This window comes from Thalassophryne amazonica, chromosome 13 (genome assembly GCF_902500255.1).
Source record: "Thalassophryne amazonica chromosome 13, fThaAma1.1, whole genome shotgun sequence".
In the NCBI taxonomy this organism is placed as follows: domain Eukaryota; kingdom Metazoa; phylum Chordata; class Actinopteri; order Batrachoidiformes; family Batrachoididae; genus Thalassophryne; species Thalassophryne amazonica.
The window spans coordinates 47,870,887-47,890,837 of record NC_047115.1 but is presented as its reverse complement, the minus strand read 5'-3'; the positions used below and the strand labels follow the sequence as shown (position 1 = coordinate 47,890,837).

At 41.8% G+C, this 19,951-nt stretch overlaps 1 protein-coding gene across 10 annotated transcripts in view; it reads left to right on the top strand.

The window, feature by feature from the left end:
• The window catches only part of LOC117523030 (neurexin-1a-like), a 976,202-nt gene that overhangs the window by 831,606 nt on the left and 124,645 nt on the right, over positions 1–19,951 (top strand). For all 10 annotated transcript variants that reach the window (XM_034184449.1, XM_034184443.1, XM_034184445.1 and 7 more), the window contains one exon: positions 13,283–13,454. In XM_034184449.1, the coding sequence (XP_034040340.1) occupies positions 13,283–13,454 (172 nt within the window). The remainder of the gene's footprint in view (positions 1–13,282; positions 13,455–19,951) is intronic.

Genomic DNA, 19,951 nt, shown 5'->3' with positions numbered 1-19,951 from the left:
TTAAGCTCGTTCGCCTTCTCCATCGTCTCCCCTACAACTCTGGTCTTTGTGTTATGGCCTGTGATGGTTTTCACGCTGTCCCAGACCTTCCTCATGTTGTTTTCTTTCACTTTCTGCTCAACCTTTCATCTATAACTGTGCTTTGCTTCTCTCATCCAATGTTTCACCTCCTGCTGTGCTGCCTTCATTGCCTCCATGTATCTGCTTCTGAAGGTGGCCTTCTTCCTGTTGATGACAGCTTTGACTTCCCATCTTACCAATAGTTTGTTATTCGTGTAACAGCAGACAGTCTTGGTTGGGGAGACCACGTCTCCACAGAAGTTAAGATAATCCATCAAACAGTGTGTCAGCCCCTCTATGTCCTCACTGTGCTGGTTGATGAGCTCATCCCTTAGTGGTGGTGTTAAAGCTTTCAGAGCACCTTCCATTTCAGGGGACCATCTCCTGATGGAGCAAGTGGTTACCAGCTGCCTTTGGACCAGGGGAGTGTACTGTGGCTGTAGGTGGACCAGACTGTGGACTTCCCTAGAGGGGGAAGGGGTGTGACTCTGTATGCAACCCTCACATTAACATACAGCAAGTCAGTTGTCCTGTTGTTTTTTGTAGGACAATCCACAACCTGGTGAAAAGGAGCCAAAGTACAATCCAGAGTTGCTTGATTAAAATCCTCAGAAACGATCATCAGTGTCTTGGGGTGATGTGTCTGCAGCCTTGTAACAGAGTGAATCTTCTCACATGCAGTAGCTGCGTCTACTCTCGGAGGGATGTAAACACAGATGGTGATCACATGACTAAGCTTCTTTGATAGATTGTATGACTGCAGGCTAACGGCTAGCAGCTTGAGGTCGCAGCAACACAAGACCGTCTTTACGGAGATATGTCCTGGGGTTGTTAACGTACAAGACTCCCTCACTTTTGCCTTTCCCACATGCTTCAGTGTCTCTATTGGCTCACACAGCAGTGAATCCCAGCAGGTCCACGTTAGTGTCCAGTTCAAGGTGGGTTAGACACGTTTCCGTAAAGATAAACAAGCTGCTCTCATGGTAAATCTGCTTTTTCAGTGCAGACAGATCGTCAATCTTGTTTGGCAATGAATTTACATTTCCCATGATCACAGAGGGAATCGATGGGTTGTAGTGCCTCTGGTTGTCTGTTAGCCTAACCATTAGCTCAGCCCTGGCCTTGTAGCCCCTGGGCCTCCTCCTCAACTCTGCCAGGATGGAGTGTTGTCTTAGTATGATGTTACTATACTCAACAAAAATATAAATGCAACACTTTTGGTTTTGCTCCCATTTTGTATGAGATGAACTCAAACATCTAAAACTTTTTCCACATACACAATATCACCATTTCCCTCAAATATTGTTCACAAACCAGTCTAAATCTGTGATAGTGAGCACTTCTCCTTTGCTGAGATAATCCATCCCACCTCACAGGTGTGCCATATCAAGATGCTGATTAGACACCATGATTAGTGCACAGGTGTGCCTTAGACTGTCCACAATAAAAGGCCACTCTGAAAGGTGCAGTTTTATCACACAGCACAATGCCACAGATGTTGCAAGATTTGAGGGAGAGTGCAATTGGCATGCTGACAGCAGGAATGTCAACCAGAGCTGTTGCTCGTGTATTGAATGTTCATTTCTCTACCATAAGCCGTCTCCAAAGGCGTTTCAGAGAATTTGGCAGTACATCCAACCAGCCTGACAACCGAAGACCACGTTTAACCACACCAGCCCAGGACCTCCACATCCAGCATGTTCACTTCCAAGATCGTCTGAGACCAGCCACTCGGACAGCTGCTGAAACAATCGGTTTGCATAACCAAAGAATTTCTGCACAAACTGTCAGAAACCATCTCAGGGAAGCTCATTTGCATGCTCGTCGTCCTCATCGGGGTCTCGACCTGACTCCAGTTCGTCGTCGTAACCGACTTGAGTGGGCAAATGCTCACATTTGCTGGCATTTGGCACATTGGAGAGGTGTTCTCTTCACGGATGAATCCTGGTTCACACTGTCCATGTTGTGGCTGGGGTGTCTGGCATGCCTGGCTGGCTTTTGTTTGTCTTCTGTTTCTGTCTTTTGTTTTTCCTTCTAGGTGGCACGCGTTTAGGACTGAGTGGCTGTGTGGCTGAGTTATCAGGACCTCACCCTGATCACCTGAGGCTGATTATGTGCAGCTCGTCAGGACTCACAGCTGTGGTGCATCTACACGGATTGGAGCATGGTGGCATTTAAGTCTGGAGTACACAGTGTGTATTTGCCAGAGACTCGACCTTGTGACCAGACGGGTGAGATCGTCGTCTTGAGAGCCATCTCATCATTATGGATGCAGAGAACGTCCAGGTTTGATGCCATGGTCTGTGAAAGAGGAGGGGGTGAGGTCTCACGCTCGTCAGCACACTTCCTGAGGTACGTTAGGTTTTGTGACTAACATTAGTACAGTCAGTAAATGTGGTGTCCCTCACACCTTATTATATTGAGCTGTTATGTTAGTCGTTTAATCAGCTTCCACTGCAGTTGATAATGTGAACGGGGTGTTCCATGCCTGCAGGGTGGGAAGCTGATTAGTGATTAAGCCAGGAAGTGTTTGCTGTTTGTGTACACCTTTGAGTGGTCTCTCTGTGTGTGGAGTGTGGACTCACATGATGATTTCTTCTTTCACAGACTCGGTTTGTCGCGGCCACCTGGGGGGTGTCGGCGGGGTCCTTGGGTCCGAACTGTTTCTGGCTCTGGACCGTTTGTGCAGCTGGGAGCGCACCGTATATCCACCTCGCCAGTCCGCGCACTAATTTGTTATACTTTTGCACATCACTGTTATGTTATTAAATTTTGTTATCCTTTGTACCGTGCTCTGCTTATTTCATACTGGGTCCTTCAAACGCTGGTCGGTTCTCCGTCCTGCGTCCGACACATAACAGTCCAGGGCAGATGGCAGACAGCGTGTGTGGCGTCGTGTGGGTGAGCGGTTTTCTGATGTCAATGTTGTGGATCGAGTGGCCCATGGTGGCGGTGGGGTTATGGTATGGGCAGGCGTCTGTTATGGATGACGAACACAGGTGCATTTTATTGATGGCATTTTGAATGCACAGAGATACCGTGACGAGATCCTGAGGCCCATTGTTGTGCCATACATCCAAGAACATCACCTCATGTTGCAGCAGGATAATGCACGGCCCCATGTTGCAAGGATCTGTACACAATTCTTGGAAGCTGAAAATGTCCCAGTTCTTGCATGGCCGGCATACTCACCGGACATGTCACCCATTGAGCATGTTTGGGATGCTCTGGACCGGCGTATACGACAGCGTGTACCAGTTCCTGCCAATATCCAGCAACTTCGCACAGCCATTGAAGAGGAGTGGACCAACATTCCACAGGCCACAATTGACAACCTGATCAACTCTATGCGAAGGAGATGTGTTGCACTGCATGAGGCAAATGGTGGTCACACCAGATACTGACTGGTATCCCCCCCAATAAAACAAAACTGCACCTTTCAGAGTGGCCTTTTATGTGGACAGTCTAAGGCACACCTGTGCACTAATCATGGTGTCTAATCAGCATCTTGGTATGGCACACCTGTGAGGTGGGATGGATTATCTCAGCAAAGGAGAAGTGCTCACTATCACAGATTTAGACTGGTTTGTGAACAATATTTGAGGGAAATGGTGATACTGTGTATGTGGAAAAAGTTTTAGATCTTTGAGTTCATCTCATACAAAATGGGAGCAAAACCAAAAGTGTTGCGTTTATATTTTTGTTGAGTGTATATAAGGCCTTTCTCATACGCCATTACAACTTTGTTAAGCAGGTCAACAGGGGTAGCAACCCCCTCAATGCTACCTCTAGAGCCACCACTGGTCTACAATTCGAATCTGCTTCACAGTAAATACCACATCTAGTGATGCTATACACCCATCAATTCAATTTATTTATATAGCACCATATCACAACAGTCACCCCGAGGTGCATTTGGCATTTTTTTGAGGAAGAAACCTCAAGCAGACCAAACGCAGAGGGATGACCCACTGCTTGGGCCATTGTAACAGTAACAGAGAGGACAAACAAAGTGCAAATGAACAAAATGCAGACAAAACATCATGGATATGATGGTCTTATGATGATGTGAGGACAGCTGAAATACTCGTGCATTGTGAGGAAGCAGCCAGCGATCACATCATAGACCTCCCAAAACTTGATCTAAAGTTAAGCACAGATTTTTTTCTGCATAGGTGGGTTCATGACATGTGCACACTCTGTTTTTGATGCACATTGGTGCATCAAGGTACAGAAGGCTAAATCTTACCTGTGTGAAGTTGCTTAAGGCAGCGTTGTTGTGATTTGGTGCTATATAATTAAAATAAATTGAAATAATTTCATCGAACAGCAATGAAACTGAACTGAATTAATAAAAATGAACATTAATGGCAAAATATGAATTTTGATAACTGGGCTGTGTTGGATCTGTCCAGTGGGTGGTGCGGTTATACCAAATGTTTGAAGGCACTCCCATAACGATAACAATAACTGGGGCTCGTAAAGTGACAACCAAAGTCAACTTTATTGTCATTCACACCCTACAGCTAAACTTTACAGTTGATCAAAATTGCTTTTGTCTGAGCTCACATGCAACATAGGCAACATTAAGTAAAAGAAAGGGGGGAAAGAACTAAAAAAAAAAAAACAGATATACACCTAAAAAAAAATTATGATCAAAACAGTGTCTTAAAGCTTTGTGCACAGAACTTTTGTCTTCACCAGAAAACCTCACACTTCTAAGTTTTGCCATTTAAGTAGCAATTGGCCAACTCTTACATACCAACAAATGCCACAATCAGGATAGAAGGTTAGTGTTAGAGTTCTTGTACTGTATTTGCAATTGCATGGTATAAATGCTAAATGACTATTTATTGAGACACTTTCATGGTCAAAGTGCTTTTCACTGATGCCTCACATTCACCCATTCACACAACACACACACACACATATACATACATACATAAATACACTCCAGTGTCAAGGTGCTGCCATGCAAGGTGCTCAGCTGCACACCAAGAGCAACTTGGTGATTAAGGACCTTTCCCTAGGGTCCTTAATGATTTCCAGTCTGATGGGAATTATGAATCATACATAGAAAATATCATGGGTACAATGGAAATTGGGGGCACTCTAGGACTAGAATATGAGAAATCGAGACAGAAAAGACCATTTTAAACAGCAAATGTCTGTTTTCTGATGGGTTTGTGGTGGAGTTTCAGGCCCATCAAACCTCCTCCTCCTATGATGGGACTCTGAGCAATGGACATACATAAACAAAGGCTGATTGATGAATGACAAAATTAGTTTTGATATAGCCACTGTCTTCAGAAGATTTCCAGAGCTTAAAATTAAAAAATGTGTATGAAAAACAATGACAAGAGGGTGAGTACTTAGCTTCTCAGATTGCCTTAGAATACAGGGAGAAGAGTATAGATCTTTAAAATTTCCTGTGGGGGCATACCTCTGGACCCCCTAGTAAATGCATATCTTCGGCACTCTGACCACCACAGGTGGGGAAGGTTAGATCTACTCAATCTATTGCAGTTCCCTTCTCGACCTAAGGCTGCATAGTGCAGCGGGTAAGAGAATATTTACAGGGGAATCCTGCAAATGGCGATAAAAGCATCAAATTCAGCAGAAATACTCCTCACACAATCCTCTTTTGAAAAAAAACGATTGGCCACTTGAATTTTCAATCGGTGGTCAGGTAGGGGTCAATTGAAGAATTACACAGAGGTCAAAATTAAAAGATTCTCCAATCATATTGAAAAATATTCCACATTATTTGCCTGATTATGAAGATTCCAAAAAGGTATAGTTTGAACTATCTGTGACTGAATTCCATGGAGTTACGGGATAAAAACAGCAAGACAAAGGTCAGTTTCATTTTGTACAGGGGTCAAAAGTTAAAGTTCTTCCAATTTTGGTAAAACGTGATGCAAATTACTAGTTGAGTTAACACAGGTAACACAGGATCTAAAAAGTAATAGTTTGGACCATGTATCATCCTTACTTATCACGTTACGGGGAAACATATGTCACATGTCATAGCATCCAATAGAAGTAGACCTTGTTTGACCTTTACTCTGGAGACCAAGCATTCAACACTGTCAACACTTTTCCATTTATTAATCCTATTAGCTCAACCAATAATTTGCATCACTTTTTACCAAAATTGGAGCAACTTTAACTTTTGACCCCTGTACAAAATGACACTGACCTTTGTCACCATTCTTGCTGTTTAGAATTCAGTCACAGATAGTCCAAACTATACCTTTTTGGAATCTTTATGATCAGGCAAATAATGTGGAATATTTTTCAATATAATTGGAGCATCTGTTAATTTTGACCTCTGTGTAATTCCTCAATTGACCCCTACCTGACCACCGATTGAAAAGTCAAGTGGCGAATAAGGAGTATTTCTGCAGAATTTGATGCTTTTATCACCAACTGCATGATTGTTTCACTTATCTGCTACACTAGCAAACCATTTCCAGCTGGGTACATTGGAACAATGCATATTTGTTGTCTCTTTCAAGGACATAGTCATGTAGTTGAAGCACAGATTGAACCCTGGCCTATACTGTATATTGTTGGTCCAACTCCTATGCAACAGAATGATCTGCTTTTACCCCACTAAGAAAGAAGAATAAAATCCTCTGGAGCTAGCATTTCGTCCAGCTAAACATTTTCTCTGCACACACTTCTTGCTGAAGGGGATCATGTGGAGCAAATCTCTCCAAGTGACAGATTGCATTTACACAAGGTTAACTACAACCACGGCATCTACAGATTATGCGCTCATCCTTTGAGTTTGCTGAAACAGCCGCACACTGAAGGCTTGGGCACACACTGCAGTCACTATGGCCATCTGCTTTTTTTCCAGTTTGTTGATTGGTGTTTGAGCCTGCAAGTAGTTGATAAATTGCATTAGTACTGTACCTTTAATGCATCAGATTATATAATCTGTTGAAATTACATTACAAAGCATGCAATTGTCCTAGATTTGCTAACATGGCGTGACACATTACAAATGGTTTTAATTGCAGTTTAGCCTCTGGCTCTTGAGAAGCGCTCAACTCGTGTACTTTAAGGGAGCGGCGGCTCCTCTGCGTAGTTTGAATAGTCGGTCTGCACATACGGGGGAGTGAGAGATAGAGATACGGTGTAGTATTGGCAGTGCTGACTGGATAATGACATGCAGAGTGCTGTGTTGCTACAGTAGTTTGAGCCTCCAACCAGATGCTCCTTTTAGTGCAACTCAAGCACAGAGGGAGAATCTGCACCAACATAAACACTCATTTAAGATGGATTAAGCAGCAGCATTCAAGCATTTTGATCACGTAGTATAAGAGGAGCTTATTAGAGTAGATACCAATCGTTGTGGATCTGAGGAAACTGGGGCTAAGCTGGGTTCAAACTTCTCTTTATATTTCTGTGCTTGGACTGTTTTTATGCTCTCTGTGTAATGATAGTAGCAACTTACCAGTTCAATCTCACGCAACCTTGTCAGGCACAGTGATATGTTCTCATCAAAATTTGGAGCTGCTTTAATATGTTGAAAGTGATGACGGGCAGAATCGTGCCTACATCAGATTGAATGATGGTATCAGCAAGGACATGATCCACTAGAGCCGAAATGATTATTCAATTACTCCACTAGTCAATCAAGAGAAAATTAAACATGTGTTTTAATAATTGATTAATCATTAGCTTTCATCAGGCAAAATTTCCAAATGTTCCAGTTGGTCAAATGTGAGGACTGTATTTTTCTTCACTTTACTTCAGACACACACACACGCACTTATCTTCAATCACTCATCCAAGATCAGGTCGCAGGGGACTGGAGCCTATCCTAACAGCCATAGGGTGTGACACAGAGTAGACCCTGGACAGGACACCAGGCTGTCGCAGGGCCACATACAGACAAACAAACACATTCACACCCGCACACACACCGACAGACAATTTAATGTTTCCAATCCACCTAAACTACATGTCTATGGATGTGGGGGAAAGCCAGAGCACCCGGAGGGAACCCATGCAAAGGCCACAGGTGGGAATCGATCCCATGACCTTCCCATTAAGTAACAAAATACAACTTGTATTTTGTTACTTAATTAATCGTGGGTGTAATATGAAATAAACCAGTTAGATTGTCATCTGTCATTGTGCTTGAGTTGTTTCAAGTAACTGGTTATCTGGTGAATTAAATGCACTGCGTTTCATTTAATTGTTGTTATCTTATGTTCTGTTTGCACTCAAACATTGTGCACACCATGAACCTGCTTATGTAAGTTATATCTGTATATTGTACCATATAAATTGCAAAAATGCACTGCGCTGCTTGACTTTAGGCCACGGTTGTGCGTCTGTGGTGCAGTCGCTTTCTGCAACCTCATGACAGCAATGCACCAACATTGTGCCTGACCACATTTCTTTTTAAGAACAGCACACCCATCGGCACACAGCTGAGTGCAGGTGCACTCGCTATTTAAAGAATGTGGGCACTGGGTGTGAAAATGATAACTGCATTATGCACTATGCACTGTGGTGGAACAGAGGATCTATTTCATATGTCACAGATGTCCAAAATACACCTTCTTAATCTTAAATTATGCTTATTCGGTGAACATCCACATGCACAGACTTGAAATTGTGGGTTTTTGGGGATGTTCCATACATCTGCCAGTAATGTGAGTGAGTGTTTCCACATTCTTTCATACATAACTCTAAGACAAAAAATGTCAATACGTTGTTATAGTACATTGTTATTTACCATGTCACATATTGGTATGTCCGTAGGTGTGAGTGTGAATATGTTTGTGTGTATATGTGGCCCTGCAGTACACTGGTGTCCGGTCCAGTGTGTACCATCTCGCCTTGTAGGTGACTGGATAGGGTCCGCCCCCCCCCACCCGACCCTTAGTTGAAATAAACGGGTATTGAAAATTAATGGATGCATGGATGTTGCTATGTAAGAGAAGATGTGATTAACGTTTCATCATAATCAATATTAATACAATAACATGCTTTTGGAGGGCGGTATGCATTTTCAGAGGCCCGACGTCCATGCCCAGTCGCCCAAAATGACCGATATTCGCCCGAATTGTCTGATACAAATGTACCATTTTGCAGTTATGACACACACACACACACACACATTAAGGTGCTGCTGTACAAACCACTCAAGTGCACATTCGTAGCAATCTGGGGATTTGAACAAATTGGATTTTGCAAAAAATAATCCTTTGAATGTCATACTGCTGGCTTTTCTTTCTGAAGGACAGAACTAAATTATGATTAACAACAATTTTACTTGTCAAGTAAGTATTCCTGCTCTTATCTTACAAAAATGGTTGGGTCATGTATAACAGAATGATTGCTGCCTGAATAATGGAAGTTAACAGCCCCCAGATACTCAGTATACAGTATTGTTCAGTGAAATGACCACGTGTGGTTTAACAAATGCAGCAGATATTGAGGGAGTCCATCTCAGATTCCATGTTTCATCGAGCAGTCGATTAGGCTTTTAGTTTTAGCTGACAGGGCCAGATCATCACTGTCCTCTTTAGATGAGGAGGCATGTTGGAAACAGTTGCCAAGAGAGAGAGACTCCAACGATTCTCTTTTCAGTTCACATCTGAGTGGAAAACTACATCAAATGCCACTTTTTTTTTGGGATGTGTTCATTATAATTAAATCATACCCTTAAAAAGGATCATTAAACATTCACAGATCATTTGAAGAGCATACTGTTCAAAATAAATTTAAATAAGCAATTAATAACAACTTAATAGGACCAACCAGAATGCTTGCTCATGAAGCTGATCATCTACTACAACAAGTGAGGTATGAAGAAAATTAAAAAGCATAACATTATATTCATAAGTTCTGTAACTGCTTTGGCTTGAATGACTTGTCCGGGGATTACTGGAATAATTAAATAATAAAATAATCAGTAGCTCAAAAACAGAAATCACAAAGTGACTCTTAAGTATATTGTTTCCTCTGTTGAAATACAATGATTTGCCATATTTTCTTCTTAATTTCTTTAAGGACACTTGTTTGTATTTATTTATTCTTAAGAATAGCACTTTAAAAATGTTGCATATATATACGAGGTCTGTGATAAAACTAACCGGCAGTTTTATTAAAAAAAAAAACTATATGGATTTGAATCACGTGCGATTACACCAGACATGCTTGAACCCTCGTGCGCATGCGTGAGTTTTTTCACACGTGTCGGTGACGTCATTCGCCTGTGGGCAGGCCTTGAGTGAGGAGTGCTCCACCCCGCCTGTCGAAATCTCTTTGTCTGAGATGCTGCTGGAGACGGCGTGCATTTCTTTATCAACATTTTTTCAGAGCCTGTGAGGGATATCCGAGTGGACACTATTCGAGAAATTCAGCTGGTTTTCGGTGAAAAGTTTAATGGCTGATGAGAGATTGTGGAGTTTCTTTCGTTTTAAGGACAGCCCACAAAGCGGATCGGCGCGGCACAGTCGGAGGTGGCGTCCGTCTGGCTGTTTCGAGCTGAAAACATCCTAATTTAAGGCTCTGTTCACCCAGGACATCGTCAGAGAACAGAGAAGTTTCAGAAGAGGCCGGCATCAGGAGTTTACCCAGACATTCCACTGTTAAAGGAGATTTTGTAATGAAAGAACGTGCGGACGAATTTGCCGAGTCGGTTCCATGACGAAGTGGCGAAAACATCTGCGCCGCAACAGGAAAAACACCTCCGTGTTGAAAACCATTTGTAAAATTCAGGCGGCTTTTGATGGCTTTCAGCAAGTGAGTATCTGAGAAATTGTTTAACAGCTGGGCATGTTCCAACTTGTCCGTTAAGGTTTCCAACGGAGGTGTTTTTCCTGTCGCGACCCCCCGCGGTCGGGTCCGGCCCAACATGCGACTCTGCCCGCACGTTCTTTCATTACAAAATGTCCGTTAACAATGGAATGTCTGAATAAACTCCTCATGCCGACCTCTTCTGAAAGTGCTCTGTTCTCTGACGACAACCTGGGTGAACAGAGCCTGAAATGTGGAAGTTTTCAGCTTGAAACAGCGAGACGACGCCGCCTCGGAGCGCAGATCGCCGTCAGGCGCCGTGGACCGTCCTTAAAGCGACACTAACAGACCAAAATCTCTCATCAGCCGTTAAAATTTTCACCGAAAACCAGCTGAATTTATCGAATGGTGTCCACTCAGTTGTGCCTTACAGGTTTTGAAAAAATTTTATCAAACAAAGCAGCAGTCTCTGAGCCATTCCTAAACAATGAAAAAATCGAGGAGAGGGTGGGCCACTCCTCACTCAAAGACTGCCCACAGGCGAATGACGTAACCGACAGGCATGAAAAAACTCTTGCATGCCCACGAGGGTTCAAGCGTGGCTGATGTAATCACACGTGATTCACATCTATATGGTTTTTGAAAAAAAAAAAAAAAAAAAAAAATATATATATATATATATATATATATACAGACATGCGGAACTCCTCCGTACGTCTGTCTCAATGTACCGAAAAAGTGATGATGTCCACGTCTTTTCACAATTCCTGTGCTAGTCAGACAACATACCGGATGAAGACAGCGTCCAGTTTAGAAATGAACGGCACATTCCACTGTTACAGGAGTTTTTGTTATGGAAAAAGGAGCGGAATTCCGCGCGTCGCGGTGGAGCCGCATGGCGCAAAGCAACACCGTGATGAAGCCTCACAGGACATGTTGGGGCATGTCCAGCTCATGCTCAATTTCTCGGATAATTACATGACTGAAAAGCAACTGACAGCCGTCTGAAATACACCTGAAAGCCGTCCTGTGAGACCAAAACGGAGGTGGTTTTGTGCCGCGTAATGAACGGCTCCGTGGCGCGTCCCTCTGCTTTTCTTTCCATGAAAAAAACTCCTGTAACAGTGGAATGTGCAAAAAAAGTGCTGATGTCCACGCCTTCTGCCTTTTTGTGAAAGTCAGACGACGTCCCGGATCAACAAAGCCTTCACGTTGGAAATGATCTGGTTGTTTCAGCGGTGTTTGAGCCTGTCGATCGGAGCGCGGTGCGCTCTCAGCAGTTGTGGGTGGTCTTTAAACTGTCTGGATCACTCCTTAATCTGTGTAATCCACATAAAATTGTCCTTGAAAGCCATATTAATTTTCCGAACGGTGTCCACCTGGAGGTCTTTCACAGTTTCTGGAAAAAAATTGATGCAGCAAAGCTCCAAATCGTTCAGATATTTATTCGCAATAAAAAAACGACGAGAGGGGTGGACCAGTGCTCACACAAAGCCTGCTCACAGGTGAATGACCCAACCGACAGGCGTGAAAAAAACTCACGCATGCGCACGAAGGTTCAAGCTTGGCTGGTGCAATCACACGTGATTCAAATCCATATGGTTTTTGAAAAAAATAAAAAGGTCGGATACTTTTCTAACAGACCTCGTGTGTATATATATATATATATGTGTGTGTGTGTGTGTTTAGCAGTACATTCTTTGTGCAGTCAGATTTAACCCTCTGGAGTCAACTGGCACGCCTCTGCGTCAAAAGTCAGATGATCTAATTAAGCAGACATAGCACTCAATCTCCACTCTGAGTCTCTGTTAGAATGCGTGTTGAAGATGTGGAATTCATCCTGCACACAGCTTTTTAAATTTTGTTAATAGGCCAAGTGTAACTTGAATTATAATTAATAATTTTCACAAGTTTTTTTTGGGGGGGGGGGTTAAACATGCATATTTGCTGCATGTTTTACACACACCTGCAGCAAAAACGACTCATTTCCTCATGCTACTGCAGGAGAGAGAGGGCTGGAATGAAACAGGACTCCCTCAACTGCAGCAGGAGAAAGGGATGTTTACCATTGGTGGAAAACTCAGGAGCTCACCAGTCAAAATCACCAACCCCACTTGGGTTTGATGACAACCTACAGACCCCATGTGGCTGTGGTTGTGTGTGTGTGCGTGCATGCATGCGTGTGTGCACATTTTGCGAACAGGACTTATCTTCCTTCTCTCTCTGTCTGCTACAACAAGTAAAAAAAACACTTTAAGGACACATGTTTGTATTTATTTATTCTTAAGAATAACACTTTAAAAATGTGTGTTTATATATATAACCCTAACCCTCACTCACTCACCCATCTACATTTTTGCAGTCTGGGCCATTTGCTGCTGTAAGAAGACTGGATATGGGCCTGTATTTTTTGACTAAAACCATGTTTTTTTCTGTTTTCTTCTCTTTTCAGGAAAAGGGAAACATTGCTGTTGTATTCAACGTTGGGACGGATGACATTAACATTGAGGAGACATCAAAGTTTGTAAATGATGGAAAGTACCATATAGTGAAGTTTACGAGGAGTGGGGGTAATGCCACTCTGCAGGTGGATGACCTGCCAGTCATTGAGCGCTACCCTACAGGTGAGTGACCCACCGTTTATGTCATTACATCTGCCGCTACTGCTTAAAAGTGATAAAAAGTAGAAATTGTACATGCATATCTGTGAGGAGGTTCATGTTGACTTAGCACATGCATTAATTGTTTTTTCATTTGTCTTTTTAAGAATGTTGAGCAGCTGAAAAGAATGATACCAGAGATGTTGAGTTTTTTGTCACCTGACATTTATCACTCCTTTTAAATATCATCATTTGGCCTGCACTTTAGGTGCACATCATTCTAAAACTGGAAAGTGTATAAATGGGAAACTCACCCTGTCTACCAGTGTGCACTCCATTCCTTATATATACACGCATATAAATAATCCACCTACAGCAGTATGTTTAACAGCGAGTCCAATCGATACACTATTTACAGCCAAATTACCACTTAACCAGTTTTACTGTGGCAAGTAATTGTGTGCCAGTTCAATATTTATTTCTCTGCCGATACAGCAGATTAATTTAATTTAGACAACTGGGTAAACAGACCTGTTATAACACAGTCAGACTAGAGCTACTGAAATAATAAGTGAATTTTTATAAATAAACTTGATTTTCACATACAGCTCATAATGATCACATTACATATGTTCATGTAATTTTAAGTTAATTAAACAGCATGATGAAGACACTCATAATGACTTTCTGAGTTTGATTAGACAATAATGCAAAAATACATTTAAACACAAAAAGTGACATGGATGCAAATAAACATTAAGTGTGTTAATGTTGTGCAAAAATAAATAAATAAAAGATGGCATCATTTTGCATGTGAATAATGTGGACTCACACTGGGGGAAATATGGTAAGTGGGTTCAACAGTGTTCAGATGAGACTTAGTGGCAGGTGGCAAAATAACTCAGCAACACTGGTGGTGTGTTTTAGAATGTTAAAATGTTGGTATAATGATGGCTCTCACTTGGAGTGTTAAAATGCTTGGATTATGAAGTTGTTAACTGTTTAACTGCTTAAAGGCTTTGACAAAAGCGACAGAGGAATAAAGGAATATATGCAGGATCATTGTGTGAAGATTTGGTCACATTTCTATCAGGTAATGGTCACCAAAGTGCATTTATTATACAGCTGGAATTATCCATTCCACATCCAAACATATACTTATGATTGTGAAGAGAACATTCTTGCAACGGTGCAAAATGAAGATAAGTCAACCTGTCTCGGCACTTTTGTGTAATATTTGGTGACCTGTTTAGTTGTGACTGGTGCATTAATTCAAAATGAAAGCGCGTCTTATGACTCCAATTCAGCTGTCACTGCTTGCCTCGGGTTGAAAAGGGAGGCTGATAGCTTTTGACGTGTAGTGGAGACGACAGAATGCACAGCAGGGTTAACTGGCTACATGATATCATCTAAATGTATGTACAAACACCCTCAGCCCCAAAAACAACCATATTCAAGTGTACGTGATGTTGAAAAACTCAGCGGCGCTCATTAAAAACAACCTCAACGTACAGAAAAAATGCAATGTTGAAACTGTAAGACAAACTGGATCCACACTATATAAGGTTTTGGGGACCCTCAAATTTTGATTAAAAAAAAGTGTTTGATAATCGATCTCAGATTCCATGTTTCATTGAGCAGTTGATTAGCCTTTTAGCCTTAACTGAGAAGGTCAAATGATCACTGTCTTCTTTCAATGAGGCTACGCTTTGAAAATAATTGCCAAAAGAGACTCAAGCAATTCTCTTTTTTTCACAATTCAAATGTAAGCAAAACTACCTCAGATGGCACTGCTTGTGTAACATGTTCTTAAACGCATCATTAAGCATTCATAGACCATTTGAAGATAATCCTGTTTGAAATCAATTTCAATCAGCTCATAACTTATTAAAGCAAACCAGAGTGTTTCACTTATGAAACCGATTGTTACAACAAGAGAGGTGTGGACAGGTCTTGTAAAAACCTAATTGTGTGTAATGTATTTTCTTATAAACCACATTACAGCATCTTTTAAATGTAAATGGACTGCATTTATATAGCGTTTTTCCATCTGCATCAGATGCTCAAAGTGCTTTACTAATAATGCGTCACATTCACCCTGATGTGAGGGTGCTGCCATACAAGGCGCTCACTACACTTCGGGAGCAACTAGGGAATTAAGGACCTTGCCCAAGGGCCCTTGGTGATTTTCCAGTTAGGCTGGGATTTGAACTGAGGATCATCTGGTCTCAAGCCCAACGCTTAACCACTGGACCACCACCTCCCCCAAAAAAGCATGTTGTTGATTGTAGGAGGAAACGGGAGTGCCTGGATGAAACCCACGCAGACACGGGGAGAACATGCAAACTCCACACAGAAAGGGCAGGAAGAGATCCCACAACCTTCTTGCTGTGAGGCACCAGTGCTAACCACTAAGCCACCATGCCACAAGTTATCAGTTTTACATTACTGTATTTTCAGGATTATAAGTCACACCTGTCAAATCATGCCTCTTGAAGATCTAAAAAAACATACAGTGCTGCCTGAAGGTTTGTGAGCCCCTTGAGCTTTTCCATGTTTGCAGTTTTGTAGGCCATCCAAAAACAAAGCAAAATTTCACCCTTGTAATATTAAAATTTCTAACATGATGCCCTTTAAACTCAGAGTGAAAAGTAATCTCTACATAATGAAATAAAAGAAATACAAATCGAAAAGCCAAAATGATGGTGTGAATAAGTAACTGCGCCCTTCAATATAACTCGTATAAATCATCACTTTTACAACCAGTTTTAGTGAGACAAATTAGAGGATGCATGACAAGATGACGAGAGGATTTGTATAAATTCCATTACAGTTCACAACAGTTTTAAACTGATTAATTTAAAGATAAATGGTGCATCTTGTGCTGTCATGGCTTATCAAAGATGTCCAAGGCTCACCAACACACTACAAAGGTTACACTTTGATAGTTGTGGTGGTGTCATGTCAGAAATTGTGTATGTGGTGTTGTGGAATTTTCGTGATGTCAGTGGAGAAATGAGACTGATGAGCAAAGACCACCAATGTCTCATATGTACGATGCAGAGAGAGATTTAATTGCAGTTGAAGCAGACAACAGGTCTGGAGGAGACCCCAACGGACATGCATGAAAACATAAAACAGTCTTCTCACTTCACAAACTCAGAGAGCCGTCTTAAGGACTCCTGCCTTAGTAAAACAAATCCATAATACAAACGAGGCCTTTAGTTAGTCTGGGACTCAATCAGATGCCGTGGACTCGCAGAAATGCAACATGTTCTATTAACACAGGCCAGCAGGCGATGGATGACCCTGACCCAGTATGCAGACATGGGGGAACAGCAGTTTTTCACCCACATGTGGGAAGATGGTTTTAACAGCAGTTGCCTCTTAAGAGGTAAAAAGGATATTTCCTCAATGAGCATTTTCAAACAAGAAAATTAAAACAATTAAGTACTATATAGCCCAGTGCTTATCTCTAGTTTTCGTGCTGTGAAGCGGATGAGAGTCTGTCTTTCTCTGGATGGGATGCCAGTCCAATGCTGGTTACCTCCCCAGCCAAGGCTGGCACGCATTTACAGATGAGTGGACCCAGGCAGCATGATGGGGAATCAAGCCCTGGAATATATATTGGTAAAATGGTAAATGGGCTGCATTTATATAGCACTTTTCCATCTGCATCAGATGCTCAAAGCGCTTTACAATAACGCTTCACATTCACACAAACACACTCACACGCCAACGTCCGGGTGCTGGCATGCAAGGTGCTCACTACACACCGGGAGCAACTGGGGGATTAAAGACCTTGCCCAAGAGCTCTTAGTGATTATCCGGTCAGGCTGGGGTTTGAACCAAAGGTCCTCTGGTCTCAAGGCCAACGCTTAACCACTAGACCATCACCCCCCAGTCCAACTGTCAATCCCAGTGAGCTACCTTCTTTACTCAGAAGTAAGTCTTTAATGGGATTAATATCAATCAAGTACAGTTCAATTTTACTTTTGTTTGTTCCATCTCATGATGAACATCAACTCATCCTTATCTCTATATTTTGACGTTCTAAAAGCACATTGCTAATTCTATAAAGCAAAATCGAGATTTAATTCATTGCTCTTTTGATATGTGCTGAGTTATAGGTGCTTCTGGGGGGAAAAGGACAAGCACATCCCCAATGACCATGCGTCAATGACAAGTCCAGTGACCTTATTAGACTCAATGTAGGCTAATTATACTTAATAACAATTACTGCACAGTTCCAGCCCTCACCCCCAGCACACAATGCCATTATTCTCTGAGCTCGCCTGTAGTTTGATTAGTATCCATGTATGCCTTGAACGCACTCATAATAGCAGTCCTCAGCCACACTTTGGCCACTCACAGATCAACAGTGATTATAATAAGAGTAGACAGCAAAGATAAAAATGGTGACTGCAGAAGGAGAAAGACAGAGGAGATTATATGGGAGGGAATGATTGCTCTCAAAGCAAGGCTATAATTGCTTCACTGGAGCCCATGTTTGCTACCCTGGTAATCTCATTTAAAAAAAGTCTCGTACTGCACACTTGAGGGACATTAAAAGTCTTTAGCACAGTTATTAGAATCTAAAACACATGCGCAGACACCATACAGTAGCTGACATTCCATTTGTGGAAGCGGACCTCTCTGTCCTTTGTTCGCAGCGCGCTTTCGGTTGAGCACAAAAGCCTGGACAGTAACAAAAAAAAAAGAAGAAAATCCTCTTCTCTTGAGTCTTGGCCTTGGAAGTAATACCATCACAATGGTGCTGCCCAGGCCCGCAGGGCACACAGTGCAGCATACTATCAGAGCACCCAATGAGGGCACGCTGCACACAAAGATAATGAAGAAGTCTGCGGTCTTGTTCTTTTACTGTTATCAGAGCGCAGTGCACTTACAGGGCTCTGTGTAACTCCCACTTCCATCTTTTTCTGTCCTTTTTACCTTTTTCTGTCCACCCCGTGCCCCTCCCCCACCCCCCTTATTGATCGCACCCTCTGTCCCTATTTTTCTGCCTCGCGGTGTCAGGTTTGATTTGTGAAGGGTACGGAAAGTTTTTCCATCAAAGCTCTAACCAATGCTCACTGGTGTCTACGTTGTTCTGTCCATGAGTCAAATCATACTATAGTGCACCTAGACGTCACTGAGTATTTTTTAAAAAATGGCGCAATAACCGCCACAGCTAAAATATGACAAAATAAGGGAATTTAACAGTGACAATAAGAGTGAGATTTCCGCACGTCTCTCCTTTCTTTAATTCTCCCGGCTCTCGCGACACAAGCACTATTTGCATATTTGTCCATTTAATGTGGCGAGTGTCCTAGGGCTTGTAATGAGATAAAGCTCCCACCTTATCTGACCACTTTATTAACGAAAAAGAAAACAAGTGAGTGAGGGCAAAGCGGGTCGGTTGGGAGTGCTGAGCTGAATCACCGCTGTCTGGCAGAGGAGATAAGCCCGACTGTCCCATACCAAACCAAATCAGCGCTCGCCAGCAGTCGCAGCTCCGCTCACAGGCAGGATGAATGGGCTGTGCTGCTGCATGGAAGCCCAAGGGATGGCATTGTTTAACACTGTAGCTTGCCACAGTAGGGATCAATACACGATCAGACCTTGATTATATCCACACTTAATTAACCTCACTATAATATAGACTGAATGTGCTGCGGGGTCCTGAGCCAAACAGATAAAACACCACTGTTTGAAATTACAGGATGTTTTTAGACTAAAGTGGAACATTGTGACACAGCTGCACACTGTGGCACTGCAATCAGGTACACAAGTATTTGGACAATGACACACAATTCACAGGTTTCTGTCCACCAGCACAATGGAGCTGAAATGAAACAATCAAGATCTGCTTATAGTGTAGACTTTTAGCTTTAACTGAAGGGGTTTATAAAAGAAATCTTACAAACCATTTAGGGACAATACTGAATTGGCAATGCACTCGTAAGCATGAACTAACAGTTAATCACAAGTTAACTATGGTGTTTATCAAGCCTTTATTAACATTCATGCTACTTAATGCAGTAAAAAGCCTTAACTAATTTAGAATTGCATGTTAACAAAGGTGTTAATATTTTATGACTGGTGCTCATGTTAGCTAATGAAGTGATAAATATGAATTAACACTAATTTACAAGTTCATTAATGTTTATTAATTATTTATTAACATGTCTGTTAGTTGAGGCTGTAATAAGCATTAACTAATCATGAATTCCAAGTTAACTAAGGTGTTTATTATTTATTAATGTGTCTGTGTTAACTGAGACCATAATAAGCATTAACTAATCATGAATTACAAGTTAACTAAGGTGTTTATTATTTATTATCATGTCTATGTTAGCTGCAACCATAATAAGCATTAACTAATCATGAATTACAAGTTAACTAAGGTGTTTATTATTTATTAACTTGTCTGTTAGTTGAGGCTGTAATAAGCATTAACTAATCATGAATTAGAAATTAACTAAGGTGTTTATTATTTCTTAATGTATCTATGTTAGTTG